General features: G+C 39.6%; 1 protein-coding gene across 1 annotated transcript in view; it reads left to right on the top strand.

Annotated features, from left to right (window-relative positions):
• The window catches only part of Nell2 (neural EGFL like 2), a 285,232-nt gene that overhangs the window by 138,797 nt on the left and 128,063 nt on the right, over window positions 1–18,372 (top strand). The window contains exon 12 of the mRNA XM_035439207.1: window positions 1,706–1,834. Coding sequence (XP_035295098.1) covers window positions 1,706–1,834 — 129 coding nt within the window. The remainder of the gene's footprint in view (window positions 1–1,705; window positions 1,835–18,372) is intronic.

Genomic DNA, 18,372 nt, shown 5'->3' with positions numbered 1-18,372 from the left:
AATGATTTTTAAAATTATTTTAGAGCATTCACTTATCCATTTGATGTTTTCTAGCCTGTTTTAAGATTTACTATTTCAGATGCATTGGACTTCTTAAGACTAAGTTGCAGTAATGTTTCTTTATATGTTGTAATTCAATGTAATCATGTAGTGGTATTGAAAATAGTCCAGGCAAACGAGTGATCAGAGTGGGCACCACTTGGTGAAGGTGGAGACCAGCTTCATTACAAATAAGAAGGGCCCATTTAGATTTTCTCAAATGCAAGTCTTTCCTGGCTATATAGAGACAATTTCTTCTAAGTCCTTCTTGTCCTTTTATATGTGGGATAAATTGCAAATCACCAGCCAGTGTGAAGCCCTTTCGATAAAGTATGCATTAGGCAATTTAAAAATTTGTTGAATGACACCCAATCATGTAATCTCCATTTAAGGTGGATCTTGCCACTCAGGCTTTTCATTTCAGCATTTAGATATTGTTGAACAAGGGGTTCCAACACAAGAAAAAATCCTTAGAAACTGTACGATTGGTGTCACTGTTTATAAAAGTTCCATTTTTCTTTTGCATTCAAAAGGCTCTGTGATCTGTGGAAATCCTCTTAATCCTAAAAGTTTCTTCTTTGGAGTGGTTATAGTTTTCCACACACATCTTCAGAGAAAACTAGATTAAAATGATGGAATTTTCATTTTGAGCACCCTTTAAACCAATCTAAATTGCTAAGCTATTGTTTCGTCCCTTAAATATTTTTGGGCACATCTCCCTCTGGCTTCCTGAGTGTTAAAGGTACTGATAATGTCTGTTGCCATCTTACTGTGTTAACACCTTTACTGTAACACTCATTTTAAACTCAAAGAATATTTGTTGCAAATATGTAGAGAGCTATAATAAGACAATTTAAAGACTTGTAGCATTTATAAAATCAAAACAAAAAACCAAAAAAGAAAGGAACTCATTTGAAGTAGAAACTAACTGGGTCAAGCAAACATAAAGAACCTGTTTTGCAATCAGAGTATTACAGCATTTGTGGATGCCTGCACTGGGTCTGTACAGTACCATCATGCCCATGCGTGTCAACAGTCAGGCATGGATGGAAGAGGATCTCAGGGGCAATAGTCAGGCATGGACAGAAGAGGGTCTGACGGGCCTTTCCCTCATGGTTGCACTGTTTGCTCCTAATTGATTCAGGGAAAGGGGGAGGCATTGTCTTCAGTTGTGTGGCTATGGTGACCACTCACACAGATGATCCTGGTCGAATTAAATGCTCACAAAACCAAACCAAAAGTCATGAATCTGAGAAAGGGACTGGCGGTGGGGATGGTAGAGATAAAAGAGGGTAGACGATAAATAGGTAGGGCAATAAGAATATGTAATACATATGTACGTATGAAACTGTCAAATCATAAACCTAGTAATTTAGAGAACATAGCTTCAAAATGACTTTCTTTCTGTCTTTCTTCCTTTTTAAAGTTCTGGGTTGTTTGCTTTTTTTTTTTTTGCCTGTTGTTTAATTTCTAAAGGGGGAGAGAAGGAAGGCATGGAGCTGGATGGATGGAAAGGTGGGAATATCTGGGAGGATGGGGGAACCATGATCAGAATACTTTGTATGAAAAAACACTATTTTCAATAAAAAAGAAAAAATATTAAAGGAAACTCCAGAGCAGTTTGTCTTGTCCTAGTTTCATTTATGGGAACGTGTTTCTCTTCTAGGTTATGACTTTTGTTCAGAGAAGCATACCTGTATGGAGAACTCTGTCTGCAGGAACCTGAATGACAGGGCTGTGTGCAGCTGCAGGGATGGGTTCAGGGCTCTTCGGGAGGACAATGCCTACTGTGAAGGTAATCCTTATAATGATGTGTGGCTTGGCTGGATAAATTTACTGGGATTACTGCATGTAAAATTTATTAATTTCCCAGGTTGTCAAGTTGATGGGCCCATTAAAAGCAGTGAGTTTAATTTGAAGCATATTAATCAGCTAAAAATAATTATCTTTCAAATTAAAAATTTTCAGCTATCTGCTAATAAGCTAATATGGCTGTTTCTTGAATTAGAACAATGTCTCCACTGTGAAATTGCCTTCTCCTTTTCATAATTAGATATTCAGGTAGCTCACATATTGACATGATTACTGTGGCTTGCAGTTAGAATTATAGTTAGACTTTTCCAGACTCTGTTGTGTAACAAAGGCAGTCAATTAACAGGAAGATAAAGTGTCTACTGCTATTCTTGTTTGCTGCTCTATGTAACCTCAGTGGTTATCTGCATGCACTATGTATGGTACTTAGTAAATAGATCCAATAGAGAAAATTATGTCTTGCTTATTTGAAAAAAAAATTGACTAACATCCAAGGTAGTTTGTTATCTCATAGACACAATACAAATACAGAGAGTGGGGCATATAGTTTATTTGGCTCCAGCTGTGTTCCTGTAAACTCCAAAGTCCCCGAGACACTGGAATTTACACTTCCCTGGGGCACACATTTAAATTGTTCTCATTAACTATATGATGGAATGAGAGCACTGATTCAGTGGCACTGGGTAATTGGAGGACTTAGAGGGTTCCAGTCTTATCTCTGCAGCTATCAGTCTCACACCACAGGTCACTGAAGGCAGAAAGTGTGTGATATTAACTACCTCTGTTTATTCCTATGAGAACTGGTTAGCCCTGGGGAAACCACCTTGTACTGGTTCCCTTAGAATTGGGCAGGTTTTCGCTGTGTGAGCATTAGCGTTCATTTTAAAGCTGCCTTAGGATAAAGGTTTTTCTTTCAGTGCTTCTTATTCAGCCCTAAAGGGATTCTTCCATTTCTGCAGAATGGAGAATTCATGGCTCTCCTCCCACATTTATAATGCAAATTTATTTGAAGTTCCTCATTTTGTCAGGTCTTAGATAAGAGATGGATTTTTTACTTAGTGGTTCTTATTCTTACTCAATATAGAGTTGAATTTTCTTAGCAAAAGTGTGTATTTTCATCACAATAGCTAAGTACCCTCATGTGTAATGAGCTCTCCTTGTATTACTTACTAATGTGCTTATGAACCCATGATGCAAATGCATGTCTTCTCGAATCTTGATCATCTGGACTTTTTTTTTTTAAAGCTGATTCTTTTGTTAACTGTGTTGATTTATATGACACCTATTGGATGAGCATTCAGTATGTAGCAAGCACTTTTCCATGTTCTGGGCCTATAAATGGGCCAGTGAGCAAAATGAGCAAATTTTCATGCTCAGGAACTGTGCATGCTAGTAGGAGAACAGAGTAAGTTGGTAACCATGGAGAAGATAATTGCAAGTGGTAGAAAATAATGGGAAGGAGATGAAACAGATGATGGGCTGAAAAATGACAGGAGATTCATGTCAGTGGGATGCTCGGCTTTTGAGGGGGCTTCAGGTCTCACACTGATAAGACCTGGGATAGTGCTTTCCAACTAGGAGGAAGAGCATGTGGGAAGGTCCTAAGTAGAAACAAACTTGAGATGCTCCAGAAACAAAATGGATGATGTAATGGTAAAAGCAACGTGGGAGATTCTGTTGGAGAATTAGCTAGGGCCAGCACATGTGGGGTATTTCAAGAACTTTAGGCTATGGTTTCAAGTAGATATGCTTGTATACATATGGGACAGGTGACAAACTGGGGGCAGTGTGAAGGATCAACTGTTTGTTAACAGAGAAAACAGCAAAGGGTATGGTAGCAATCTGGGTAAAGATGGGGGTGGCCTAATTAAGAAAAGGGACAGAGATGGCGATGGGGGGAGCACACGGTGTGTTTGTTCACCTGCCAGTTTGTATACACATATATAGATGTTTCCATCTTAAATATATCATGGTGAAAATGCTTTCTAACCTTGTGTTCTTGATCATTTGAAGATTATATCTTCAAAACTTAAAATGATGGAAAGGTGTGGTAGAGATGTAGAAATTTTTATACATGAGGGCTCCTAATCCTTTTATACTTCTGGCTAGTCATACAATGTTGGTCTAGTTAGTGAAATATTTTTTTTGTTGTTGTTGTTATTCTGAGACATGGTCTCATATATTCCCAGTCTGGCCTTGAACTCCCTATATAGCTGAGGATGACTTTGAACTCCAGGTACTCAATGCTGCTACCAAACAAAACTCAGTTTACAGGTATAGTCTTGTGGTAAAACATTTGGTTTATGGAGTACTGGGAATCAAAGCCAGGATCTCCTTCACTGTAAGCAAACATGGTGCCGATGGAGATAATATTTGTGTGTGTGTGTGTGTGTGTGTGTGTGTGTGTGTGTGTGTGTGTGTGTTGCTTATATGCACATACATTCCAGTGCACGTATGGAGGTTAAAGGGCAACTTGCAGGAGTTGGCTCTCTCCTTCTACTGTGTGGGCCATACAAATAAGGGCCTTTACTGCCTAAGCCATCTTGCCAGCCCTCATTGGCAATATTCTTATCAAATCTGTTTTCTCTTTTTATTCTGGCAGTGTTGCTTATTTTGACTTTTGAGAGCCAATACATATTTTAAATTTTGATGCAGTGTTACATAATACTTATCTGCTCCTGTTTTTCTAGAGTTTTGACCCTGTAAAGAAGATAGATTTTACATTAAAAGTAAGTGAAGGATAGTTTGTAAGTGACATGCATTTTACTTCCTAAATCTGTGTGGCTGTTTTAATGCTACAGCTGTAAGTGCGGTTATTGATTTTGATTACAGTGTGCCTTTTCAGCACTCCTGAAGCATCAGTAAATGTTGGCACTAATTTATGCACCTCACACACATTTATCGAATGCCTCTGTTGTCCAAGGTTAGTGCTGAGTGTGAGGCCGTATGTGGAGGCACACATGGCTAATACTCTCTCAGGCAAGGAAGATAATACATCTATTACTAAATAACATTTTACCAAAATGTGGCAAGCACCTTGAAAGAGAAATATATCACCAAGAGCCTGGTCTACATACATGTTGAAATTAGGAAAATTTTGTTTTCAGAGTTTAATTCTGAAGTTTGAAGGGTGAGTGAGGCCAGCTAGCCTTAAAAGGAATGAAGGGAAATAAGGGGTCTCTTTGGTGGAAGAGCCAGGCTTCTTGGTGGAAAGAAGCGCTTTAGGAGATGAAGGGCAGCCCCAGGGAGAGGTAGAGAGGAGGTAGAGTATTGGGGGTCAAAGGTTGCCATATTCATCTACTTAGGACAGTGATGCCTGACAATAGCAATTTAAAGCTCTGGTGGGGGTTCACAGCCCTCTAGCCCACCATGGAGAGCAGGAAGGATGAGTGACAGGAAAAGTTCAGTGTTGGCCAGCATGAGTGTGGGACAGCAGCCACATGGTGTAGGCAGCCAAGTAGCAGAGACAGGACAAGAATCAGGCCACGATAGGACCTTCAGCTTCTCTCCTATAGGTGACCTGCTTCCTGCATCTAGATTCCCCATCCCAAAGGTTCTACAACCTCCCCAGTGACAGTTGCCAAAGACAGTGTCCCAACATTTGGACATATGAGAGACAGTTAATATTCAAACATTAACAGTGTTTCATTGAGGCACAAAGGTCATGACCACCTGTGTTTTTTTTAGGTAACTCACTTCAGCTGTGAGGCATATCTGGGTAAGAAAGCATGCTGGGAAACAAACACCAATAAAATGGTGGTGAACAGGTAGATACTGTAAGAACATCCATGAAGTAAAACTACCTGGTTCTGATGATTACCTGGTGATAGAAGATGATGAAGGGTGGCATGGAAGTTGATTGTCCAGTTTCTAGCCAAGAAATAGATGAATTTCCATGTAGCTCACTTAAGAGACAGGTTGGGAAAATTATATTGGGTTTGTTCTGTTTATGGTTGTTTAAATGTGTGTGTATGTGGCATTCAGTTAAGGCTGGATATAAAATTAGATTCTCAAGTACATAAATGACTCGATCCCATAGAAGGAATCACTTAGAAAATTTTGGGGAATATTGGAACACTTTCTTGAAAAATAAAATGAAAGGATCGTCATGGATAAAATGAAGGAGGAAAAAGAAGAGCAGACCTTGCAATAGAACCCAAAGGAAAAGTGGACTCCAAACAAATGCTGGGTGCTTCTTGGTATATTTTCTGTGGCTACAGCAGAATTTACTTTACAAACAACAAAGGTGTATTTGCATTGTACTTCTGAGACCTGTGAAGTACCTAGAGCAATGATACCTGCTCACATCCAGTGAAGGTCTTCCTCCTGCATCATGATATGGCCAAGGGTGTACTTGGTGAGACAGAGCAAACATGCTCACTCCATTCCAATCTTTATACAGTCACTACTAAAAGTCCTGGTGACACCTCTAGGTCCCACCACCTAGCACCATTAACATGTGAGTTTAGAGCATGGATTTTCAACATGTGAAATTCTGGCAGATACTATCAAGGTGCATCAGCTCCCAAGATATCAAGACAAGTCCAGAAAGACTGAAAGGCATTGAAACTGACAGGTGAGCCTGGAGACACGAGCATCCCTGATTTTGTGACATAGTTGATGGTAGAGCCAGTTTGTAGCTCTTAGGAGCATGCTACAGAAGACATGGGTATCAAGAAGAAAGACGGGAAAGGAAGAGACCTAAAGGAGGTTGCATCCAATCCTTTGCTCTTGTTCTTTTAAATTACTTCCCTCCTTGTTTTTCTTTGAGTTTTACAGTAAATTAGTTGGGGTTCTACTGCTATAATAAAACACTATGACAAAAACCAACTTGAAAAGACAAGGATTTATTTGGCTTTCATGTCCCAGGTTGCAGTCCATTGACAGAGGCCAAGGCAGCAACTGAAACAGAAACAGAATTGAAACAGGAACAGAACTGAAACAGGAACTGAAACAGAAAACAGAGACCAGGGAGGAACTCTACTTACATCTTGCCCTCCATGGCTTGCTCAGCTTTCCTTACTCAACTCAGAGCTACCAGCCCAGGGGTGGTATCACCTTGGTGGGCTGATCCTGCCCACATTAATCACTTGCCTATAGATCAATACGATGGAGGTATTTTCTCAACTGAGATTCCTTTACCCAGAAACTTGTATTGGCTGTCAAGTTGAAAAACAACCAAACCACATCAGGACGTAACACTAATGGGATAAAATTAGGATTTTTATGACCTCACAGCTTGTCCAGCTTTTATATATAAAAGAACTAAAATACTTGAAAATATGTTGGTATTTTAGTCTCTTTTGAACTCTTTCTTCACGTTTTCCCCATTTTGAAATTATATGTTTATCTTTACCCAGTCGCTATTGCTTGTTCCCTGTGAGTTCTTACTATGCTTTTAAGTCCTCTTCCTTTCATTTCATCTCTTATCAGTTCATACATGATCTCTAAAAGTTACCCAAAATTCAGCTGAGGGTTGTACTTTTAGAATGGTTCTCTGCTACGTCAGTTTTCATTCTCAATTGGAAATTGTTGAACCTCCTGATGCTTTGACCAGCTCTTCATTTTCACCTGTGATAGCTATGTTGGAGTTCTGGCTCAGTGTCTCAAGAACTCATCCAGTAAGTTTCTTTTCAGTGTTGTAGGTCCTGGAAATTGCAGCCATATCTGTCCATCTGGGTTATAATTAAGAAGCTGTTTTTTGGATGTGTTGAGTTCAGTCTTTAACATCCTAATGTCTGTTTTGTTTGTTTTTGTTTATGTGTATGTGTGAAGGGGGCATCTGTTATTGTAAATAATAATTGTAATTAATAATAATGACAATAACAAAATACTTATTTTAAACAATCAAGTCCAATTTGTGCTGCCCATGTCTTCTCAGATGTGTGTCCTCCCACTGGATCATTGTGGTCTACTAATAAAGGGCCAGACTCTTAAAGATAATTGGCTTTCTCCCTCTCCCAGCAGCTATCAACTGCCAATAAATAACTCCTCAGCTGGGATGGAATTTTGTGCTCACTTCCCCTGTCCATGCTTGGATTTTCTAGCTTGATCTTTTACAGATCTTGTGCATGTAGTCACAACCACCATGAGATCATGTAAGCAGCTGCCCTTTTATGTCCAGAGACACTGTTTCTTTGTTACCACTTCTGGCTTTTGGTCTTCCCACCCCATCTTCTGAAGTGATCTCTACACCTTATTGTTACAGTCTGTTCTATAGTCGAGAAAACTGAAGAGCCTGGGACTTGCCCCAAATGACTTGCTCCGAATCCTTTACCCAGATAGCAATCAGTTAATTCAAGGTCCAGATTCATGCCCCCTGCACTGTCCTCGATCTCTCCTGGTTTTTCTCTTTTACCACTTTTAATTTACTTATTAGGTACCTTACCTAATTCAGTTTTTCAGAAAGAAGAATCATGTATTTTTCTTTGTAAAGATACTATAATGTAGTTAGGTTAATTTTTTAAATTTAAAAGTAGTAATAAGTTTGCAGTTTTGCAGTAAAACAGCTCCTTGGAATTAGAGCTATAAGTTTGGTCCATGTGACGTCCCTTTCTTCTCTTCTATCTTTTCTTTCTCTCAATTCATTCCTTCCCTCCTTTCTCTGTTCCTTCTTCCTCCTTTCCTCTCTCTTTCTTCCTCCCTCTCCCTTGCTTCCTCCCCTTCCCTTGTCTCTTCCTCTCCTGTTCTTCTTCCCCCTCTCTTTCTTCCTCCCCTTCCTTCCTCCCTCCTCTCTTCCTTCCCCATCCCTTCCTTCCTCCTTCCTTTATCTCCTGTTTCTCAGCTCCTTGTCATCTCACAGCTAACTCTCTTAGGTATGAATTCCTGACTCAGGCAATACCAGCATATAATTAACTATAGAATGTAGGGGCAACTGAGTTGATTCCTTTAAGAATACACAGAGTGAGGGCCCTGAGGAGTTTCCTATAGGAAGGAAAAATACAGAATGAGCAGAATTCTTTGATGGCAAAGGAAGCCCAAGAGTCCTTGCTGGAACTAATGAGAGGCCTGCTAATACAGCTGGGATGAATGACCCAGAGAACTTAAGCCCTATGGGATTAATTAGGGACTCCTAACAGATATGGCAGCTTTCAAAGCTATAGCTAGTGATGCACTCTCTATGGTTTGTTAGAATAATGTTTCTTTTAAAAACAAAAGTTCAAGGATGCTGTGCAGTCTAGATTTTACATATACACGGAAGCAGCGTGATTTCTTCTGAGGGATTAACTGGTGAAGCTGTGGAAGTGGACAAGTCCCAAGGTCTACAGCTGGTAAACTACCAGCCTAGGGGAGCTACCAATACTGCAGATGTAATCTGAGTTCAAAGCCAGAGATTCCAAAGAGCTTGTCTTAGAACTATCTCCCCAAGGACAGGAGACAGACAGGGGAAGCATCCCTTTGCTCAGCCTTCATCGGCTTGGAAGAGGTCTGCGCATATCAGGGAGGGAAAGGAGAGGGCTTCTAAGTTAATACATTTCAAGAGTCTTTATCTTATGGTCAAAAGGATGTTAGGTCAAACATAGAAGTGGGCAACGAGTAGCTGTTAAAGGGAATACACTAGCCCATGTGGTCCTTGATCTGCAGTATTCCAACTATGTGAGAGTCCCATAATCAACCTTGTAGAACCTTTAACATAGGCTTATCTTTTCCCTGGGAACTTGAGTTCATTGTGGAAGTTATGAAAATAACTAAACTTGAACTTCTCAGCACCTTTTCTTGACTTGTTCCTCATCTACTTCCCGTCACATGCAGTTTTCTCTGCCTCAAAAGCCATCTCCATTCATTCATAAACTCAACCTGTATTAACAAATTAATATCTGAAGAAAATGAGGTTTTTTTTTGTTTGTAACTTTAAAGCACATTTCTCTCCTCTAAAAGAAATGAAAACATATTTTAAACTCAAACTTGTTAAAGATAAAGATTTTTCTGAATTTCTCCTTATGCGTGGTTTCTTTAAGCCAGTAGAAGAAACATGAAGCAAATATACCCTTTGAACCAGTGTGTCATAGCATGTGACTCTCCAGCTAGGCAATATCTACCCCTAGGCATGCACTGCTCACTAAATATGCAGATTTGATCTCACTGGAGCTCATGATTGCTCCAGATGCTACATAGAGAAAATTGAGGACTTTGGTTATCAATAGTGATTAGCTGTTACACAGAGCACTTTGTTCTCACTGTGGCAGGTCTACAAGCTTGTAGAATTTGTTTTATGGTTGGCTTATCTCATTGGGCTTAAGATGGAGAAGCTTTGTTTAGCATCCATTTATTCTAAGTAATTCTTAAGAGCATATTATATGCTAGGCATTAGATTATTAAATGGCAGGGCTAGAGTGATGGGAGGGAGAATGAAGAAAAGGCCTGGTGTGACCTTAGGCTGGACCACATTTTTTCATGGCCAGGGAGCTTCTTTCTCACCCATATGTGAGGACTGCCAAAATGCCTACAGAGGCAAATGGGATGCAGCTGCTAATAAGGGTGGAAATGACTTCTGTAGTCCACAAGGGAAGCTAGGAAATGTAGTCTTTCATTGGGAAACTATCACTAGGCATAGAGTACCTATTAGTCATACAGTCATGAGCTTCTGTTTCATGGAGGCAATTTTCTAGGAGAGGTAACGTTTATGACATATACCCATTTTACATCTGCTGTTGAAAATGAGAATTGTAAGAGTTGATTCAGTGCCACATTAAAAAGTACTCCTGTTTTTATGTTCCTGGCAGTTTTGTTTAAAAAACAAACTTTGGTACTAGGTAGTCAATACAGGGTCCAAGGACTAGGGATGTAAGGCATCGTCTGGGGTGCTCATTAGAAACCTGGGATGCTGTACTTTCTCTCTGACTCCTGGATAAAAATCTGCATAGTAACAAGATCTCCAGGTGATTTCCCTTAAGCACACAAAAATTGAAAAACATGTCTTTAAAGCATTGGATACATTGATTTATCACCTTAACAAATAGGTAGCTCTCCAGCTCTTTCCATCCATCTGCTAAACCAAAGAGGACTGTTAGCATCCACACTGTTTATTCTCATCAGCATCACTATACAGTTTGGTTTCTAACCTTGTTTGCTAAGAGTGGGGCTCAACCTGTGTGGGAATCACTGATTACCCTGTCAACAGAGGCACATACATTCCTGAACACAGCCTTTATTCTCCTTAAAGGGGTTAGCCCTGAGGCTTAGCATTTTCTCAGGTTTCCCAAATGATCCTAATGCATATGAAAGATTGAAACCAGCTATTCTGGGTGAGTTATATATCTATATCCTTCTAAGGATGGATGTTGAAAACAAAATCATCATTTCTGAGTCTTCAGTTGATTTGCTCTGCCTAGGAAGATGAATTACTCAACTTTTATAGCAGAATGGTTTCACTTCAAACCAGGTGTTTCACTTGAACTATTGACATTTTGGTCTGGAAAATTCTTTGTGGTAGGTAGGTTTGCTCTGTGACTGTTGGGTGTTTAGCAGCCAATCTGGTCTCTAGCCCTGGAAATCAGTAGCACCTCTGGTGGCATGCAATCCCCTCTGTGATATGCAGAAATGTGTCCAGACTTCACACATTTTCCCTGAGGGGCTAAATTTCCATCAGTCGAGAGTCATTGGTTTAAGTTGTACACAGAAAATGAATGTGGCTTTATTTTATTCTGATTCCTACTCCCAGTGTCTGTTTCCATCATTTGATTTTCTTGGGGGACTTCAGTTCTATGCAAAGGTGAAGGAAGGCTTCTGTATTAGCACATGAGGGCTGCAGGGGCTCCTGGGGCTACATTGAATGCTCTGTGATGGGAATCACAATATAATGATGAGGAAAATGAAAAACACACAGAAGAGAAGATCCAGACTAGAATACAAATGTGAGAGAGAACATGTGGTATTTGTCTTTCTGGTTCTGAGTTACCTCCCTCTCCATGATTTTTTTTTCCAACTCAAACCATTTATCTTTGAATTTCATGATTTCAATTTTCCTTATAGCTGAGGAATATATCAGAAGAAATTTGAGTATTTAGTAGCTAAATGCACACCACAAGTTTATGCAGAAAATTAACATCTTGCCATCTTTGACAAATGGATTCTGTTCTAATGCTGCTGTTCAAGACTTGTTCTTACTCCTGCTAGTTAGGAGCTTGTGTGGGGCACTTGGTATGTCTCATCCTGTTTGTGGATTAGACAAAGGAGAATTTGCTCATGAGGTTGTTAGAGAAGAAAGTTAACCATAACTAATTTTAGAAAAATGTCTTCCAGGAAAATAAGTTCTTGGTTAAAGCTTGTCATTGAACTTATGTATTCATGTGTTCTTATTAATTCTAATGCCACTGAAATAGTGCAACATCTTATTTTTGGAACTGAGATGCTATATCACTAATGGGAAGTTGAGAAGATATTCTTCTTAGAGTTTAGATAATATTATCTCATATTTGAAGCCAATATTACTAAGATCATTACCTTTTCAGTAACTTACTACAGATTGTTTCTATAGCCACGTTACTGTGTCAAACTTCCTTTTGGTCTAAATAATATTCTAATTATTAGTTAGGGAGAATATATAATTTGTTCGTTTTTGTGAATTCTATGACAAATCTTTAACTGTAACCTCAGGGATTCATTTTTGCATATGTGTGTGCATGTGTAAATTAGTAGAAGTTAAAATACTTGGTAATTACCTATGCATATTTTTGTTTACTAAAATCAGAGAGAACAAGTCTGGCTAGAATTTTACAATTCATTTTTAAGAAATCAGTTGCAGGTGTATTATATAAAGAGTCATTCATTGTTTCTTTTCATTATAGAAATGCAAATTACTAGAGAGAAAAAAACCTTTTCCCAGAATAGAATCCATTTGAAGTGACATGTAAGGCACATATGACTAATAATTTTAAAAATTAACTTATAGGAAAAGACTTTTTGCAGTGCTATTAAGTTGAAGATTCGGTCTGCAGAGATATTAAATTATAAATGCCAGTTTTATCTTCCTTTCAAAGAATCCCAAGTCACATGTGCTACAAACGGTTTTTTTTTTTTCAACGTGCTTAAGGGTAATTAACAGTTGGTTGCTGGAAATGTAATATCCCCTTTACAATTCTATTCCTCACTTTATTCGTCTGTTTTCAAAAAAGAAATTTAACATATAGTATGGTCATTACATTCCTCAGGACATCTGTTAATAAAAAGGGGTTAAGGATGAGGGTCGGTTGGCTGGGGCATGGCCAATGACAGGAAAATAATGAAGCTCAAAGTGACTACAGGTTGCACAAATAAACTGATCCTGAGGCTATAGTGGGATTTGTTGTGAGGTGACAAAAGACAAGATGGTTGATGTGTCATATTAGAGTCAGTGTCAAGTTTCAGTGTTTATGTCACAAATAGAACTAGGAACAAGTTTTGAGTGACACGAACTGGATCCAGGGTAGCAGATATAAATGAAATGAATGCTGCAGAGAAGAGCAAGAGATTTGAGTTGTGTGACAGAGAGGGCACAAGCTTGATTAGGCCAATAACTACTCCACAGCAAAGGAGTTCTCTGTGTTTTGGTAGAGGGACAGTTGGGAGACTGGAGTGGCCTTTAATGAGGCAGACAAGGGCATGATGAGTCTAAATTCTATCTCTTATTCATTGGTGCGATATAAAAATAGACCACTAGCATTTTAATAATACATAAGAATATATTCATTCTTCCACTAAACGCAAAACCACCTTAATTCTATATTACTGCACTCCAAATAATTGCCCTTTCTTATGGAGGATGAAAGTACATGTTCATACCTCAGACAGAAATGTGGTAAAATGGGAACACAGCTCAATTGCTATCTATGCATACTGATTTGGTGGGCAGCCTTAACTCCCAAATGTTATACAAATTTGATTAAAATTGCCAAATTTAGCAATGCTGTTGAGTCAATGATTTATATCTAAATGAGCCAGTGGGAATTAGAATGTTTCCATATTGTTAAAGAAAAGTACTAATCTAATGTTTTCATTAATTTAATAACTCCAAATATATAGTAATTTTGATGTTGTTAGGGCTGAAATCCTTGTTTTATGACAAACAAATATATGTTTGTTAAACCAGTTTTTAGTATTTAAAAAATAAATACATGTCTTCTTGGAAAGAGTGTTCCTACACTTGATGAATTTTCAAATTCAACATAATAAGGCAATGATTCAAACGAACCCTTCTGTCTCTTAATTTCAAGCAAGTTGGATTCAGTCAAGGCAGTGATTAAGCGCTCACAAATAAACACATACAAAAAGTGCAGGAGTCGAGACAGATGGAATCCCCATGGCAAAAAGGTCAGGGACATGACTATGGGGGAACATGGACTTCCTGTCAGCCTGACAATGAGAATCAAATTTAAACTGACGGAGAATAGCTAAAGGAACAAAGGGGTGTGATTTTGGAGTTCTCTGCAACAGGGGGCTCTGTCCAGGAGTTAGTGGACTGAACTTAAAGAGAGGACCAGACTATGGAGTAACCATGGATAGTCATGGGAGATTCCAGTCCAGATTTACTGTCACTAACTTGTAAATGACATTTGAGTACCTTCTTCCCCCCCCCATCCCCCACCCCACCCTGAGACAGAGTTTCCCTGTGTAGCTTTGGAGTCTATTCTGGTGCTTGCTCTGTAGATCAGACTGGCCTCGAACTCACAGAGATCCACCTGCCTCTGCCTCCCGAGTGCTGGGATTAAAGGCGTGTGCCACCACCACCCAGCCATTTGAGGAAATTCTTAACATAACCTGGATTCCTTGGCAGGGAAAGCAGACCTTTCTGTTGCCTCTAGGTTGCAAGGATGCTATGAGGGTTAGCATTTAATGAATACAGCATTCACTAGCAGCAGCAACAACAACAACAACAACAACACAAATCTCAGTTGTGGTTCACACACTTTGATATTCACCCTGGCTAGTTCTGCCCTAAGGTTGGTAATGGTATTGTATATCCTGTCTCAGTTTACTTCCTTTCCCACAAAGATTATTTCAAAGCTTCACCATCCCCCAGGGACAGACCATTCTCTCACTCTCAGTGGATAGCTTCTCTATCAATGAGACAGAAATAGATAATAACTCTCTCAGGCTCCTGCTTCTATCCCAATCATCCACATACTTGATCCCCACCCTTTCTTCCTTCTTCCTAGTATAAGCTGAATGGATACCCCTTTGGACCCATCTAAGAACAACACCTCATCCCCTTCTGTCTTCAGAGGAGACTTGATACAATCACTGCCCCCTCAATCTCAGCATCCAGCTTCTCGGTGTCCTTCTCACCAGCATTTCAGTGTGTTTGGTTCTCTCTTTACCGCACAGCCATTCCAGCTTTTACATCATCATTTTTCTTTGCACTTCCTGGCTACATGTTCTTAAATCTGTGAATTATTCCTACTGTCTTTATTTCTTTATGCTAGACATTTTTCTTTATCTACTTCAGTCTAGACTTTTTTTTATCCTATAACCCCCACAAACTAGTCTTACTAGGGCCCCCACTAGCTTCTGTATTGTTAGACCAGATACCTGTTATTCCATATCTTGCTTGGACTCTAGGTAGTATTTAATTTTCTTGGCCATTCCTTCCATCACACATTTATTGATTTTTGCCTTGATGATACCACTATCTATGGATCTGGGTTCTTTGCTGCAAAAATATAATCCATAATTTAAGTAGGAAAGGAATATGTTTTAGAATATTAGGTAGCTTCTAATATGTGAGATGGTGGTCTTAAATGATGTTCAGGCAAGATATCATGCATCTTGTTTGGGTACCAGCCCCGGTGCCTTTCCTTTATGTACCACATAGATATTATCCCATGTTCCACAGGGACATACACTGAGGCTGATGCTACCCACTGATATGTTGACTGCCTTCTCCATCATCCTTGCTGGATGAGTTTACAGTCTTCCTTAGTATAGTGGGAAATTACCAATACAGAGTCAGGTAGAAATATAAGGGTATTTAATAGGGAAAAGCCTTACTTACAGAGCGACCTAGCCAGCCAGCGTGGCAGCAGTCTGTACAGCAAGAAGCAAAGTGAAACCGAAAGCGCAAACACAGTCACACTATGTCACTCTGACCACACCCTCACAGCGTGGTCAGGCACACCTGTAGCCAGCCCCTAAGTAGGCATGGCTACAGCTTCCCCTACACCTTAGATGTGCAGTTATCTTTTGAATTAAAATTTTATACATGTAACTCTGGCTAGTAGCTCAAGGTCATAGGCCTTGTGCTTTTTAGGTTTGTGTAAACATGACAAAAGCTAGTGAGCATTGTCTAGGAAGAGAGAACCCGGGTTGAGAAAATACCTCCATCAAAGTGGTCTCTAGGTAAGTCTGGGGGGTTTTCTTGATTAGTGATTGATGTGGGAGGGCCCAACCCACTATGGGAACCACACTCCTGAGAAGGTGGTCCTGGCAGGTATAAGAATAGTAGCTGAATGTGATCCTAGAACAAGTATAGAAACACTCCATGGCCTTTGCTTCAGTTTCTGCCTCCTGGTTCCTGCCTTGACTTCTTGCCTTGCATTCCCTTCATAATGGACTATGAGCTATAAGCTGCAATAAGCCCATTCTATCTCGAGTTGCTTTTGGTCATGTGTTTATCACAGCAATAAAAAGCCTGGCTGAGACAGGCCTATTCACTGTTACCTAAGGACACTGAAAATTTGTGTTGTGACTTTCACTTTGGGAGAAAGGTCTTTATAGATATAGAAAGTGTGTTTAGAAGGAGATGGTGCTAGACACCGCTGGGGCTCAACTTGCTTCAGCAATTTTTCTGTTGACTCTGCCTGATCCTCATCTGTCTCTACTTTGTCTTTAATAGGTTGGGTTCCTCAGCGTTCCCTCAGAGCTTTTCCTCCTCATTCATGCCTTCAAATACCGCTGAGTAGCTTGTGACTCCCAAAGTTTGAGCTCCAGCCCAGTTCTCCTTCCTGGGTGAGATGTGCACCCACCTTCTCATTGGACATTTCTGCATGGATGTGTTATAAGCAGCTCAAATACAGCAGTCTAAAGCTGTGTTCTCAGTAATGTATTTCTCCACTTCTTTCCCATTCTAGATGCCCTTAGTTATGAGCTGAGGAAGGAAGGGTTCATCCCAGAGAGTTTCTCTGCCTCATTTCCAGGCAGCCAGTCAGTTCCTGAGTGCAGTCAATTTTACATCCAATGTTTTTTTTTTTTTTTTTTTGTCTGCCAAGTTCCCTCCACATTATGGGCAGTGAAGCCAGAAACTGAACCCACTAAGTGGACTTCCTCTTAACTTCAAGTTTTAGCATGCATGAACACATGCATGCACACAGCAGGGGCTTAAATAGGCACTGGCAATACCTAAAAGGCTGTACAAGAAATTGATAACAGGAGTTGTGTTATGGCTTAGAAATGGGAAAAGTGAGTGTCTGAGAGTCATATTAACCTTCATCTGCCTTGCATTAGACCTTTTATATTTCATAGCATGTGTACATGATATGTTCTTGTCATTAGTGAATTTCCTAGATAATCCCCAATAAAGGATAGCACTGGACTTTCATAGGCCTTACAGGATCTTCATGCAACAGCACTTGCCTACTGCATGGGCCACAGTGAATACCCATCAGCTTCGCCCAGTGCCCAGTGATGCACAGAGTTCCCCTACTGCAAAGGCTCCCTTCTTTCCCCTTTCTCCTGGGTAATTGCACTTCTCTGTTAGTCCTATTCTTATGTGTTACACTCTTCTTGTCTGCAAGACTATCATTATCTACCAGCATTGTGATTTATTGTTCTATGTGTCTTTTATCAGAAAAACCCAGTCAGAACCTTCAAGTACTGATCCTTCATCTGTCTTACTCAAAGCTTTTTGCTGATGGTACCCAAGTTAGTACTTTGTATGTAGAGGGAAGTCGTGAAATCTCAATGGGTGAAATACTCCTGACAGTGAGCCCCAACTTTTGAATATTCTCTCTCTTAACTTCCTCCATAAGTATTCTTTTATAATTCTTCCTTATTCTTCCCTTAAATCTTTCTGCTCTCTCTCATCTCAAGCCCAAGAATAATATGTTCAATTAAAAGTAACATGAAAGCTAACACAATGCCAGAATTCTCATTCTTGTGGAATGTACCATGAAATTTGTACTTAGTAGATGGTTGTAAAAAATGAATAAAGCCAATTTGTGAGCACAGTTTTGAGATGACAAATGAAATCTTGTATGGTGCAGAAAAACGTTTTAATCTGCACTCAGGTGGATATAGTTGTTAATATATAAGAATTACCTTGGTAAATAGCCTCATTGATGCTACTGACTTTGCCATATAGGATGCTGGCAGATCCCTTCAAGCCAGCCTATTTGTGAATGACACTTTGTTCTGTGCTGATTTCCTACTGAAAAACCTACTTAGACTTGCAAATTTTATATTTGTAAAAACACTCTTATCTCTCCAAATGTTGCTCTCAAGTCTCATCCAGACCCTGGTTTCTCAGAACTTCGTCTGTTTCCAGTTTGTGAATTATGTTGATGATCTTGCTCCAGATCTGTCAAGTTAGTATTTCATAGCAGCCAAGCT

Source organism: Cricetulus griseus, chromosome 2 (genome assembly GCF_003668045.3).
Source record: "Cricetulus griseus strain 17A/GY chromosome 2, alternate assembly CriGri-PICRH-1.0, whole genome shotgun sequence".
Taxonomy (NCBI): Eukaryota; Metazoa; Chordata; class Mammalia; order Rodentia; family Cricetidae; genus Cricetulus; species Cricetulus griseus.
The sequence above is the reverse complement of the archived record's forward strand: the minus strand, read 5'-3'. Positions and strand labels throughout refer to the sequence as shown.